Source organism: Epinephelus fuscoguttatus, linkage group LG7 (genome assembly GCF_011397635.1).
Source record: "Epinephelus fuscoguttatus linkage group LG7, E.fuscoguttatus.final_Chr_v1".
NCBI lineage: Eukaryota > Metazoa > Chordata > Actinopteri > Perciformes > Serranidae > Epinephelus > Epinephelus fuscoguttatus.
In genome coordinates, this window is record NC_064758.1 from 18229374 (window position 1) to 18243265 (window position 13892).

The 13892-nt window shown below is 40.6% G+C and overlaps 1 protein-coding gene across 2 annotated transcripts in view; it reads right to left on the minus strand.

Annotated features, from left to right (window-relative positions):
• The window catches only part of espn (espin), a 55248-nt gene that overhangs the window by 26125 nt on the left and 15231 nt on the right, over nucleotides 1-13892 (minus strand). For both annotated transcript variants that reach the window (XM_049581955.1, XM_049581954.1), the window contains exons 3-8: nucleotides 13237-13423; nucleotides 12796-12978; nucleotides 11705-11836; nucleotides 9446-9701; nucleotides 8593-8873; nucleotides 2656-2817 (exon numbers count right to left, since the gene is read on the minus strand). In XM_049581955.1, the coding sequence (XP_049437912.1) occupies nucleotides 2656-2817; nucleotides 8593-8873; nucleotides 9446-9701; nucleotides 11705-11836; nucleotides 12796-12978; nucleotides 13237-13423 (1201 nt within the window). The remainder of the gene's footprint in view (nucleotides 1-2655; nucleotides 2818-8592; nucleotides 8874-9445; nucleotides 9702-11704; nucleotides 11837-12795; nucleotides 12979-13236; nucleotides 13424-13892) is intronic.

Here is a 13892-nt window from a genome sequence, read left to right on the forward strand (position 1 = left end):
ATAATACCCTGCTGATAATAACAGAACTAATAATCTCAAGGGGAAACTCTGAGGGAAAACAGTGAGAAGAAGCCATCTGTCACTGAAAGTGATAGTACTTTAACCCCCACGCCCACGCATGCACGTGTCTGACACGCTCTGAAAGCGTGCCATAACTCTGCTGGAAGCAAGTTAATGGGCCGTGACATTTAACTCAACCCCGCCCCTCCTTAGTTCCTCAGACGTGTGCTCATCATTGTTGCCCCCTTTACTTTTCAAACCCCCCAGAGAGTAGAGGGGAGGGCTGTGTCCAGATGGGTCTTGGCAGCACGTGCCGTTGCTCCCGTTGATTAGCCGGCCATCTGCTACGGTGCCTCTGAGACCAGGAGGGGCCCCGCCAAGACCTTAATTGGCTCAATGTGGATTGTACCCCGTATCACCCAGAACGCCCACACCAATGATACCCATGAGATTATAGGAACACCTCACCAGGGACGTTGACGAGAGTCTAACAGACTCTGTTCATTCAGCTGCCTGTGCAAGTATGTGGCAGCAAACAGGTGGTTTATGACCAGGATTCTGTTTCCCTTTGTATGGCTTTATAAGCTATTTGAGCCTGCACACCATAAGTAATCAGCAACACATTCATCAGTAAAAGCTTTATCAAAATGTTTACTTTACAGCTCTACATCATTTCCAAATAAAAACGACAAGGTTCATTACATTCTTTTTGTTTTGAAATTTGAATCAAAGGAAGTATAGTTAATCTCAGTATTTGTGTTGATCAGGAAATCGCTGAGAAAATTTGAATGTTTTCCCTCACATAAAGGTTCACGGCCCATTTATTTTTATTCTACAACACGGAATTGCACAGTGAAATACAGTTGTGGTCCCTTGTTGCTACTCAAGAAGTCTGGATTAAATATACCTCTTACATTTTTACATGTTTGTTTAAATTTATTTTACAGATTTGTTTGTCGGGTAGCTTTTTCAAAACAAGAAAATACAAAACATATAAGGATATCACAAGCTGTCACTAAAACAAGCCAATACATACAGAGTTAAAATACAAGATTCAGTTGTTAGTGACTTTCCGCTATGTGCTCCTTTGTCTGGGATTGTCCTGAGTTTGATCTATTGGTTCTTGGACAGTTTACACAACAGGGTGGAGACTCAAGAGGCAATGGAAATGAGGGAGAAGTTTGCATCAGATGGCAAACAAAAGCTCAGAAGGACACAAGATTATGTAACATGCTGTGAGGCATAATGCACAGGCAAATAATGCAGTCATTGTGGTAACGCCAACACAGCAGCACTCCGCTAAACCTCTGCCTGAATAGGACCTTATTAGGAGCCTAAACAGTATAACCAGGGCACAATATATCAACATTTTATGAGCCATATACCAGTATACATTAGAGTTAGAACCAATATTATGTTATTATAAAGTTATACAAAGACTTTGCCAGGGCTGCTCCATGAAAACTGAAGATTCAATTAATCAGTTGGAGACCCCTCCATTTGAGATTCTTTCAAGTCAAACAGTTGTGTTTTCATTTATCCATTTTCTGTTTGTCAGTCAGTGTACTTCTGGGGACGTTTCGGTGTAAGCGCTAAGCGCTCTTCGCTTTCACGCTGCTGTCCTATACAGACAGCTGCAGACCCAGACCCAGGGTGAGTGAGACAGTAGCAGCTGCTGGGAGGAAAAGACTTTGCCCGGTCAGGCTCCAAAATACCATTATCTTCTGCTACCTGTTTAGAAGTGGTGCATTTACAACTCACAGCAACTTAAAACAATATAGTCTCTGGCTTTTGTTTGATATCTAGTGTCAGCAAAAATTGTTGTTTCTGATCAGTTGTTATCGTAGTTAGCATACATTAGCCATGAGGGCTAACTTGGCTTTTTTACTGTATTATGTTACCATCACTGTCACCCTGAACATCCTGCTGAGCCCTGTTCAAATTCTCAAACTCTATATGGAAAGAAGGAGTCCAATATTCATATTGAACAGCCAAACTCAATTCAGCTGACATAATTCTGAGTCAGGTAAACTCCTACACTTTGCATTACATGCTAAATTACAATTACATTACATTACATTACATTATTAATTGTCTGAAATGAGCTGCTGCCCTGATGAACAAAGCTGCACTACATCAAAAGGACATGACAGTCAAGTTTGTGAGGTGACCTAGATCGGATGTAAGATGACCAGCAGTAATTACAGTGTTATATCATCAACATATTTTGTTTTTAAAATACATTTAAATAAATTGCAACAAAGGCCCTTTGATGGAAATAGTATACCATGAGATCTCAGTGTTGCTGTTTCCATCCACCACCAGGAATAATATAATAAACCACTTACATTTACAACTTTTAAATAATAGTGGCATTTTCCTCTCAGCCATTGGGTCAGTGCTTATTGTTTTATGATAATGAAGGTGGATACAGAGAAATACAGACCCTCTGTTGTGGTGACCTTTCCACACATAGCATTTTACAGTATTGCAAGGCAAAGGTATCTAGAGAAAAACATTTGCCAAAATATTACAGAAGCACAAGATGTTACATGTTGAACATATAATGTATCCATATAGTTGATTTGATGAACCGGCTGATGTGTGGTGTTGTCACAATATTGAACTGTCATAAACAGCAGAGATGTGGCTTACCTCCTCGTTGGGCGGCATGTCTTTGTTCCCTCGGGGCTCGGCTGTGTCGCTGCCCAGGGTCTTGTAGTAGTCCCCAGTGCTGGGTTGCTTGCTGAAGCTCCTTGACCTCCTGTTTGAATCCACGCGCCGCAGTTTGTTGTGGTTTTCTCCAGGATTCAGCTTCTTACGAAAAAAAAAATGAGTGTGAGGAAAAACGAGAGACCTTGAATTAAATAGCTTTGGTTTAATGACTTTGAATGACTAAGTGGGTAAAGGCTGGTGTTGGGGAATATCTAGTGATATGTACGTAAATTTAAAAAATGTAAAAAGTAATCAAAAAGTTATCAAATGGAATATGTTACATCACTTTAAAGTAATTGAAGTAGTTACATTACTTGTTACATTTCTAACAATGTAACGATCAACCTGTAACTTATTACATTTAGGTATACAATATGTTGACCAGCCCTAGTTTTGATGTTAACCACACATTCTCTTCCTCCAGATTCTTAAATTTGAGGATTTATCTCAATTCTGTATCCTCTATGAGATAGTAAACAGAATATTCTTTGGTTTTGGACTGTTGGTCGTATAAAAAATCACCTTGAAAAAAATCAAGAAAACAAAAGGCATATTAGTTGGTAATGGAAAATAGTAAATCAGTAGTGGAACAGTAGACTAAGGTATTCAGAAAATTCAGTTTGCAAAACATGAAGTGTTTTAATTTTGTATAATAATATATGATCTATTCAATTTTATAAAATAAATTAAACATGATGACATTTATGATTCTAAAGTTATAGCTGCCAACATTGTTAGTATTGACAAAATAACAAAATCATTGATGTTTGAGAAATCCTGAGTGGTGAATGGCAGAAAATGGCTTTAATGTGGCTGAACCGTGCTTTAGCATTTGTGGGTCAACACACTGTAAGACATTCTTAGTAGCCTTTGTTGCCAGATTAGCTCTCTCGTGTGACCACAGCAGCCTGCAGGGCCACAGAACACAAGAGTTCACATGCAGCTTTTGCACGTATGTAAGGGAGACCCTTCTGTCCACAGAACAGGGTGAGAGGTCACTAACTTAACCCTTTCATTTGAGCACTCTCACTTTCCGCACTGACATCTATCTCCGGCAACTAGACCTGTAAAGGCAGGATATCAAACACCTGTCCATCTGAGATTCTTCACTGTGTGCTGCTATTACAAGATGTGTGTGTCAGGCTGTATGTAACCACGTATTAGCAGTAGGTAAACTCACCCTGCATTAAATAACTAAGCCTTCAGGTCAATCTGTGGATACATTTTCCTAATGCAAAAAGCCTTGTATTTGCATGTAGTACTTCACTCAGAAAACTTTGCATTAAATCTTGTCCAAGGCATTACTTTTTTCCAACAGTGTATCACAAAAATAATGTGCAAATGTGAGAAAAGAAGCCCCTTTATATTGTATATTTTCAGGAATTAAAGGTCCAGTGTGTGGGACTCAGTGGCATCTACTCAACTATGGTAGCCAACATGAAAACGCATGGTGGTCCTTTCTAGTGCCAGTATTTGATTTATCCATTCTGGGCCACTGTAGAACAACATGTCAAACTTTGTGGGAAAGAAGCTGCACCATATGTACATAAACGGCTCATTCTAAGGTAACGAAAACACTACAAATCCTATTTTTAGATGAGTATACACTGATGGAAATGCAGTTAAGATTATTATATACCATTTCTGCCAATAGACAGACGCCCCTTAATCCTACACACTGGACCTTTAACCTTGACAGCGTATCTACCAGCAATCCTTAGTCATATTGCAAAATGTACAGGCAAAATCACAACTACCGTTTACAATAACTTATGAGTAGAACTCTGCCACATATATATAAATGAAATGGCGCTGAGCAAACGATGCCTTCATTGTTTAGTTTTTAGCCAGCTAAAAAAAGGTCCACCTGAAAAAATCTGTATCAGTTGAAGTGTATGCTATATTTTGAAGGTTTTCCTCACCTTGCTGTCGGACAGCCCTTTCTGACGGGGTACTGAAGCTCAAGCCAACAGATTCCATTGACAAAAACAGTGATTTTTCTTTGCAGAACATGGGAGTTGCTAGTCTACTGCCTCCTCAATCAGTTAATGCATTAGGTAAAGTGGTGAAAATGTTCCAAATAAAGTGTACACTTCAACTGCTATTTTTCATGTGTGTCTTTTTAGGTGGCTATAATACATTTTGCTGTGGTCCTCGTCCACAGCAGTACACTGCTTAGCTTTTGTGCTGGTAGATTTGGTTTATCAAAGATGCTGGCAAAGCAACACAGTACTTAAAAAAGGTCAACAAAAATGTCAGAAAGGTCGAACCATCATGTTTAACTACACATTTTTAAACGTTACAATTACAGCTGAAAATGACTGCAGAAATGAACAACTTTGCCACTTTCACATATCTCCGCAATTCAAATCAATTGCCAGCTGCCTGTGTGTTAATTGACAATTGACAATGACTGACGTTGGGCCATGTCACAGTGATTCAGTCTCTTGTTACTTTGCCTTTCAAATCCAGGGAAGTTCATTTACATTTAAATGCTCACCAACGCTATGACCTTTCACAACATCTAGCCAAGAGCCTCAGACATCAAGCAGATGTGTAATGTTAACATAGGTGGGAATAACTGACAGCTGACCTGTGACCTCTCCTCCTTTTGTGGTGTCTTGTTCTCAGTTCTCATAAGCCTGTTTAGTGTTGTTGACTCATGTCTGCTGTCAAAGAAATGGTCCCTGAGCACTCATCAGGTGGGAGGGTAATGTGAGCAGGGGAGCACTACAGATGGTTTGATTGTCATCCTCCAGGGAAGTGTGCCAACAAAAGCAAATGTTCAAAGCATTTTAGCCCCCCCCCCCCCGCTGCCCATCCCTTACACTGATGTATAAACGACACAGACAGACCGCCTCTCTCCCCATTACACGGATCTGTCTGTTAGCATAAAGTCATTGTTATATATTTGTTCTTACAGTCTAATGTATTTGTACACATTATCAAAGGTTGTTTAGCCTGGTTGAGGTTTGAAATGGTCCAGCACATCTGCATGTGGTTTCGCAAAAGTCTCTGTTAATCAAAGGTCACGCACAGTTAGGGTGGTCTTGCCATTATAAAACAAGTTAAAAGTTACTTGCACACAAAGAAAAGCACACAATTAAAACATGACAAGATGCAACGCATTCATTGTTCAACCATAAAGCAGCTCAAACTGCTCCAGAACCCGGAGATTCGCCAAAATACACAAAGCGATTTGTTATATCTTTGACATTCCTTTTGCCTCGTTAGGAACAAAGCTCTCTTCCTCCTCCTTAATAAAACCTTACCTTAGCGTTAAGAATCCTCTCCTGCAGCTCTCCTGCTTTCTGAGCAGATCCTCATCCACAAAGCCCAGTGGAGCACAGAGAGTAGCTGTCACCAAATCCAGAGTGTCACCACCTCTCCGCTCGGTGCTACGCCTGTCACTCTACCTGGCCTCTCACTTTACCCACAGGCCTCATCAATAACCTATCAGGCCGGCCACAGTCATGGCAATGATGTCACCAGCAGCCCACAGACCAACCACTCCCCAACCCTGCCCCACTGCCTCTTATGCAAAACACAAAGACCCAGGTGCTGCCCTCACCACGGCTGACCACACACAAATCTCTCAGGCTTTAGGATTATGAGAATACTCTAGCCTTCAGGGCCCTGAATTAGCAACAGAAATTATACTAATCACTGGTGAGATCTCAAAGTCCAAGTTTTCTGGAGTGACTACAGTAGAATTGAAGAATAAAAAATGTGGGAGGCAAAGCACTCATTTGTTTGGCAGCTTGTCACGAAACATTTGACTCCAGTCAAGGCAAATACAGACAAATGAGGGGGAGAAGCAGAAGCAGGGAAGGCCTGTATAGTAAAAAAAAAAAAAACTTTCATCTGCATTCAACAGGCTCTTTGCGGGTCATTAATAGGAATTTTAGAATAAGTTTATTACATACAAAACTGTAATATGTACAAGATTAGTCCATCTGATCGGCTGTGTCCCTGGATGAGGTTACTGTTCCCTGTTACTATGGCGCCCAAGGTAGATTGTTTTTCCCAATGTATATGGTAGACACTGATCTTGATTGTGTGTGTTGGTGTGTGTGTGTGTATGCATGTGTACATGTGATCTGAGCATTGGCTTTTGTTAAATTGTTAATGAGGGCGCGCCCCGGGCTGGTCACCTGGGTACAGAGCAGAGAGGGGGTGGCACTAATTAAAAACTCTCCCCCATATGGCTGTAGGCACATGCGTGCACACACACAGTTCACCCTGGAGACAGGACACTGTTGCTACCTGTGGACTTTATAGCAGCTAACAATAATTGACTTTGCATAGCAGATCTACACACACACAGCATCTGTTTTTCTGCCTGAACGATTATTTTTTCCAGCAATACAGCACCTCTGCACTGACTGACGACATTCATTTAGGCCGATTGACAACAAATTATTATGCAACTTAAAACAATGTTTCACCATTTTGCTTCTGTTGTAGTTGCAGAAAATAAATATCCAATAACTATTAGGAATATTCTAAAATCTCACTCTCACATTTGTGGTGTTTGGCTGAAACTAAATTAACTTTGTTCATACAATTGGACAGAGACTTGTGTGTTGCTATCGTCATACTGGAAGTCATGGCAACAACCGGGAGATAAATTCTTCATGAGGTGAAAGTGATCTCTCAGATTGGTTATCTTTGTCGTAATTACATTGTTCTCTAAACAACTCAATTACAATTAAATTAGAATAACTTCACATCCAGCTTAAATATTCTTCACAGCAGCACCAAACCACCAGAAGCAGCACTGAAACTAATGTTGATGCCAATTTTAATTGCTGCTCCTTGTCAGCTCTTTAAACACACTGTTGAGTGATCTGTTGCCAGATTAATTACTGGAATTAAGATCAAACCCATCACAACAACCATTGTGTATGCCAGGCCTGCCACGGTAATGAGCATCTTTGTTAGCCTCGTCAGCCACGCTAACACAATAACATCATTGTGGGCACCCAGACAAGGCACGTTGTTACACAAGAGCAATAGCCCAACTGGAGCAATAACCAACTGATTAGACACAATTGAAAATGGCAGCTAATGGCCAATTTAACCCAAACACCCCGGTCCTGCTGCTTCTTTAGGATTGTTCCATATCACTTATCATGTCACAGTCTCAGCAAAACTTTTTTTTTTTTTTTTAAATAATTTTCTCTAAACTTGGGATATCAATGCATGTTTGAGCAACCTTGAAGGGGTGTAAATCACAAGTTTCATAACAATATGACATATCGATTCTTTGAACAATCATATGGTATTTGCTGATATCACAGAATCTGCTATGATACGATTTAGACTCGATTCAGTTCAGGGTCCTGTGATTGACAGGAGACGATATTAGTAGAAAATTCTCATTGTCTTTTTTGTGGCTGCTTACCATTATCTGCCTGGTGTAGCCGTTTAGATGGAAGGACCGAGGTGTGCTTGGATGGAAATGGTGACACGGACATGTCATGGTAATTTCAAAATAAAGGCGCATATAAAAGATGATAATATTTGTTTGCATTGATAATCGTGGATTGTTGATTATGGCATTGATATATTGATCAAGACTGATGTATTGTTACACCTTTATAACCTAGTGTGTATAATATACTGCCATGTGCGGTGCATAACCCCATTTAAGAAACATTAGGAATTACTACTATGTCTGTCTGTCTTTCTGAAATAATAAGTTAGAGGGTGACACCCTACTTATTATTTCTGAACAGTGAAACTGTTTGATGGACAGGCATAAAAAAAATGAAAAAATAGGAATTCTTTGTTAATTTCCCTCTAGATGAAGACGCCTATACAAACAGCTTCAACTTGTGAGCTCAGGCAGGACCTCACTGCCTCTGTCCTTACCTCCGTCTTGCTGGTAGTGCTCTCCACGTGTCGCAAGTTGCTTTTCACCTTCAGGAACTCAGCTGACGTTGGCTCCTGAGGGGGCTTTGGTGCTGGGTAGCCTGGAGGTGGAGGGGGCACTGGGGGAGACTGTGGGGGAGGTGGAGGTGGATATCTTGGTGGTGGCGGGGGCTTGGAGGCAGCTTCAGCAGGTACCTCCTTCTTCGGTGGGTCTGAGCCTATGTCTGGGTTTAGCATGTCCATATATGCCTGCATGTCTGAAATGGCTGACTCTGATGCACCTGTGACAAAGAGATGGCCCATTTAACAAAAAGCATTCAGTATAACTTTCAACATTTATTCCATTTCCTTTGCTTAATACACCATTCAAACAAGAATGAGAAACATGCATTACTCTAATGATGCTCCACCTCTCCAACCAAAATGAACTATGTGCACACAGACCACTAGGGTGCAGCACCAGTATACCATGCACCTGTGGCATAAACCAAAGGAAGCTAACTGCTGCATGTTGTTAACTCTACTTCAGTAAATGGCTGTGGGTTCCTCCAGTGCTGAGATGCTACATTTGGCACATAAGACACAACAGTCACAAATTCATGACTAAATAAACGAAGACAGCAAAGCTTGTTTCATCTCCAGTATTGTTCTGATTATGAGCTGGTAAAAAATATATATTTGACTTTTGTGCTCACCATGATTTGATATTTTAATTTAGAAACAGAATGGGATATTATTGGGAATTCATGGAAATGAAATATATCATACATTTCTAGTCACCTCTTTGATTCACTTAAACAAAATTCTAGTCTAGTGTAAAAAGTTGCATGTTTTTGCTACGTGCGTGTCAGACCTGTGTGTGCGACTGTGTTCAGCTGCGTGGGCGGGCCTCGTGACATTGTTAAGCTGCTCCTTTTCTCCCCAGTGCTGGACTGGCTGGAGTTGGCTGAGTCATAGTTGGACAGGGAGCTGGATGGTGAACTGATGTCAAAGTGTGCTGCCTGGCTGGCAGGGGGCATCGTGGTGTTTGGGGACGAGAGGCCCGAGTCTGGCTGCTTGTACTCCAGGTCTGTTGAGGGGTCCCGAGACAGAACACGGTGCTCCACACTCTGTCAGAGGATACAGTTCATAAATACAAGTGGTATTATATCGGTTTGGTTGGACTGCCAAAAGTTTGGACATGATTTCCACAATAGTGAAAACAGTAAAACCATTAATCTGTTAAAAATATTTTTAAAATTGGTCCTGGATTGAGTGAGACCACTGCAGATGGTAGCCGCAAAACAGGCTGCAGTGTCACCATTGGGGGCATGTGTACACCATCAATTTATGTCAATGGGAAGTGCTTGTTTTTGCCACCAAAGGGCTCAGATTATTATTCTAAGTGTCTCAGAACATTATAAAAAAAGACCCTTACAGAGATAGAATTCTTTGTTAAAGAGTACGATTATTTTGTTAAACCAGAGACAACCCCAAAATTGCTCTCACCAAACTGACCAGACTCCATCTAAATAAACAGTAAGCTGCCAGTTGCAGCCCCTTAGCTCCATACTGGACCAATTTCAAAAGTTTTGTTCACATTACTCATTAATTACAAAAACTTGGGAAAAGAGGATCCAGGTTGAAAATACCAAGGCTACCCTAAAAGTAATTACTCATATTACATCATGTCTGTTTAATTACAGTTATTTGTAAAAGGATACAGTGTCATTGCACAAAACAGATGCATGAATCGTGAATTATCTCCTTGTTCATTCATCAGTTGTTAAATCTCACTAGCCCCCTGTCCCTGATGTCTTACATGAGGAGAACAGCATTATGAGTTTAATTACTGCACACTAATGAAACATCTCACAGCTGATCAAAAAGGCTCTGGGGCCCTCTGCTTTTCCCACAGCGCAGGACTCAGTTGGCTTAATGTCCCTAATGGGAGGAATGCAAGAGGGGGGAAATATGTTTCCCACACACCAAAGAGAGTTAATTGTGGAAGAGTTATTATTCCTCCAGCCGCTTGGGGATACCAGTGGGTGGAAGATGCAGAGTCAACTGTGTATCAAGAGTTGATAGCACTGGTAATTAGCAGAGAAAAACTGATGTCAGTCAAGGGACATGTTGGGTCAGTGACAGCTGTTGTTTGCTGAAATGTGCAAGGTCTTGTGTTTTCTAGGGTTGCATTTTGGCATTTTTGCCCTGGGGGACCAACTAAGAATTTGAATGTTAGTTATTACAATATTTGAAATCAATAGTATGACTAGTATTGCATTGGAATATTTGGACAGTTCAGGATTTACTATAGCAGAAATGATAACTAATTAGGATTTCACGATGAGTGGGATGAATAGGAGGTTGAGCATTTGTCCTGTTGATAGACAAACAAGGCAACAGTTCACATGCTGTTCTCTGTCTAGAACAAATACTGTGTTTTGAGTAGAATTCCCATTAGACCAATTAGTGTGTGAAAATGTTTGATGAGAACCTAACCAGCAGTGTGTGACATATTGTATAATCATTCATCAAACATTGGAGCACCTGAAGCTGTGGCTCCAAACTGACTGGCTTGTGACCCCTTAAAATCAGTTAAGTCTACCAGTGACCCCGTCATGGGTTGAGGCCCTAGCGTGGATGTAAATAATGAACAGTAAAAAGTGATTTTTCCTTCTTGGATAGTTTGATCTGGAGATTTTTTTTACAGGCCTTACAAAAATTCTCATCTCTCTAATCATTTTGTGACCCCCTCGGATATGTCTTGGGCTGCAATTTGCGGTCCCAGCCCCTAGTTTTGAAACCACTGACCTACACTAAAGGGTTGCAGTTGGTTTGACAGAGCAAACAGCACATAATTTGGTTACGTTTTAGGGGGAAAAAATTGAAATTAATACATTTTGTATAGTTTTAATGTTGATGTTATTAGATAAAGTCTTTAAGGAACATCCAATGGTTAGATCAAGATAGAATAAGCTGCACCTAATTTGTTTCTTACATATGCTTTATTTCTTTGATGGGATTCAAAGTTTGTGAAATTAAAACACTTTGATCCTTACTGATCAATTCCTTGTGGGTCTGGCCCTGTTGGGGCCTGGAGTTGGTCAGGGTGCACAACTGTGTCTCTTACCATGTTCTCCACAGTGCGCAGATATTTGGCACACTGGGAGTGGCCGTTGTATTCAGCTAGGTCTGCTCCTGTGAAGCCGTCCTGATCCTTGATGCCCAGGTCCACCCCATTGACCACAAGGATCTGACAGCACTGGAGAGTGACATGAGAAAAATTGTCACTTTAGAGTATAAAAGATAGTGTTCTTTTATAATTGAAGTGTTCTTTTATCCATCAACATTTGAATTAGTTATAAGACCCTTCCTAGGAGGATGCAAAATATGACCTGATTAGTCAATGACCATCTGACCACCATTCATAGACACAGTCTTGCTTGTAAATTACTATTATTGATAACCTGGAATAAAATTTCCTCCTTAAAAGCAGAATACTACATCCTCTTTAATTCAGAGCATTTCTGGTAATAAAAATAAACTTGGAACAGGTTAAAGCATCAGTTTTGAAACACCCCTGCCAAGTGCCAGGTGGACGTCAGACTAAGCTGCTTGTTTTCAGACTGAGAAAGCTTTGTGTTTCCATATTGACTCGATGTGTTAGCTTCCTAATAATGTTCTCTCCAGCCCAAAACTTGGGCCAGCACCTCATATGTCAGGTCAGCTTCCTTTGAGTTCACTCTTATGCAAAATAACAATTTTCTCTATGTTGTAATACATCATGCGTGGGCTGAAACAGCTGACTGACCAAAGCTGGACACAACTAAATGTTAGTAAAAGTAGAAGGTCAGAGTGGTGGTAAAACTATAAGCCAAAGGCCATTTATTCAAAACGGATGGTCAAGTTTCAAACTCGGAATGAATATGTGAGCACCAATAATCATAATGCTTCTACATAACCTATATGAATATTGTTTGCATGACATTGTGGTTTTTTTTAGGCTACTTCATGTCTGCTATTGCTCATGTTGCCATTACTATTAGAAAGGATCAGGACAGCCAACATTCTGCACAGTCACTCTACCATCATATTAGATAAGTAGATGCACACATTAAACACCCAATTATTTAAAAAGCATTTCCATCTTTCACCATGTATGCTAATTTCAGACTGACTGAGCACAACAGAAGTAACAACAAACAGAACACAAACACACACCTCCAGTTCACCGTTCTCTGCTGCGTCGTGAAGTGGGGTCCCTCCCCAGTTGTCAGTGACGATCTCTCCTCCGTGCAGCAGCAGCCAGCTGAGCACCTTCGCATGGCCACGACTAGCTGCAAAGTGCATGGCCGTGGCCCCGTCACCATCCCTGTCTGTCAGACTGATCTCTGTGAAACTCATCTGAAGTAAGGATAGATACAAGTTAGGAATTAACAAGAGCTGCTTAGGGGAAAAAGTTAAAGAAACCTTTGCCTTTCTTTTTCAGTAGTAAAAACCTGTTTTTTAAATATGATGCAACAAAGTTCTGACATTAAGAGTCATTTTGGATATAAAATATGCTGACTTTGACTAGAACTCAGTATCATTCAAAAATATTTATCCAACATTAATTTGCCAGATCACAGGTTTGATCTATTGTGTTACAACATTCCTACGTACCAGCCAGACGATGACAGTGTTGTGGCCCATCTGGGCAGCAGCATGCAGAGGTGTCATCCCGTCATTGGCTCTGATGCTTGGATCCGCCCTGCAATCCTTGACCAGGTATTGGACGACCTCCAGATGACCCTCCTGGCAGGCCAGGTAGAGCGGTGTGGCACCATTCTTAGTTTGGGAGTTGACAACACTGTAGGGGAATTAAACAGTAAAGTGAATGAAGATACGCATGAAGATCCAGTATCTATAAAAGACATTGTATGTTGCAGCCAGTCCTGCTGTCATCACTGAAAACCAAATGGCTGGAAGGAGAGGTACTTGTTCATTTACACGTATAAGTCTGAATCCATAAAGCCTACTGACTCCCATAAATAGATACTTTACAATTGTGGGTTTTAAATGCAACTCACTGGGATTTCAACTATGTGATGGATTCAGCTTTATAGTCTTATGGTACAAACCTCACTGCCTGGATGAAGGTTTTACTGAGTTCATGTCGATACATCAGTTGTCTCAAATATTTTTTGCATATACATAGTGCATGTATAATTACATTTTCATAAAAAACTCTCACATTTCATAATAACCTCTGTAGTGTGTAATAATTTATCACAAGATGTGGGGAATATATTACATATTGTGTTCAGGCTATTTATTAC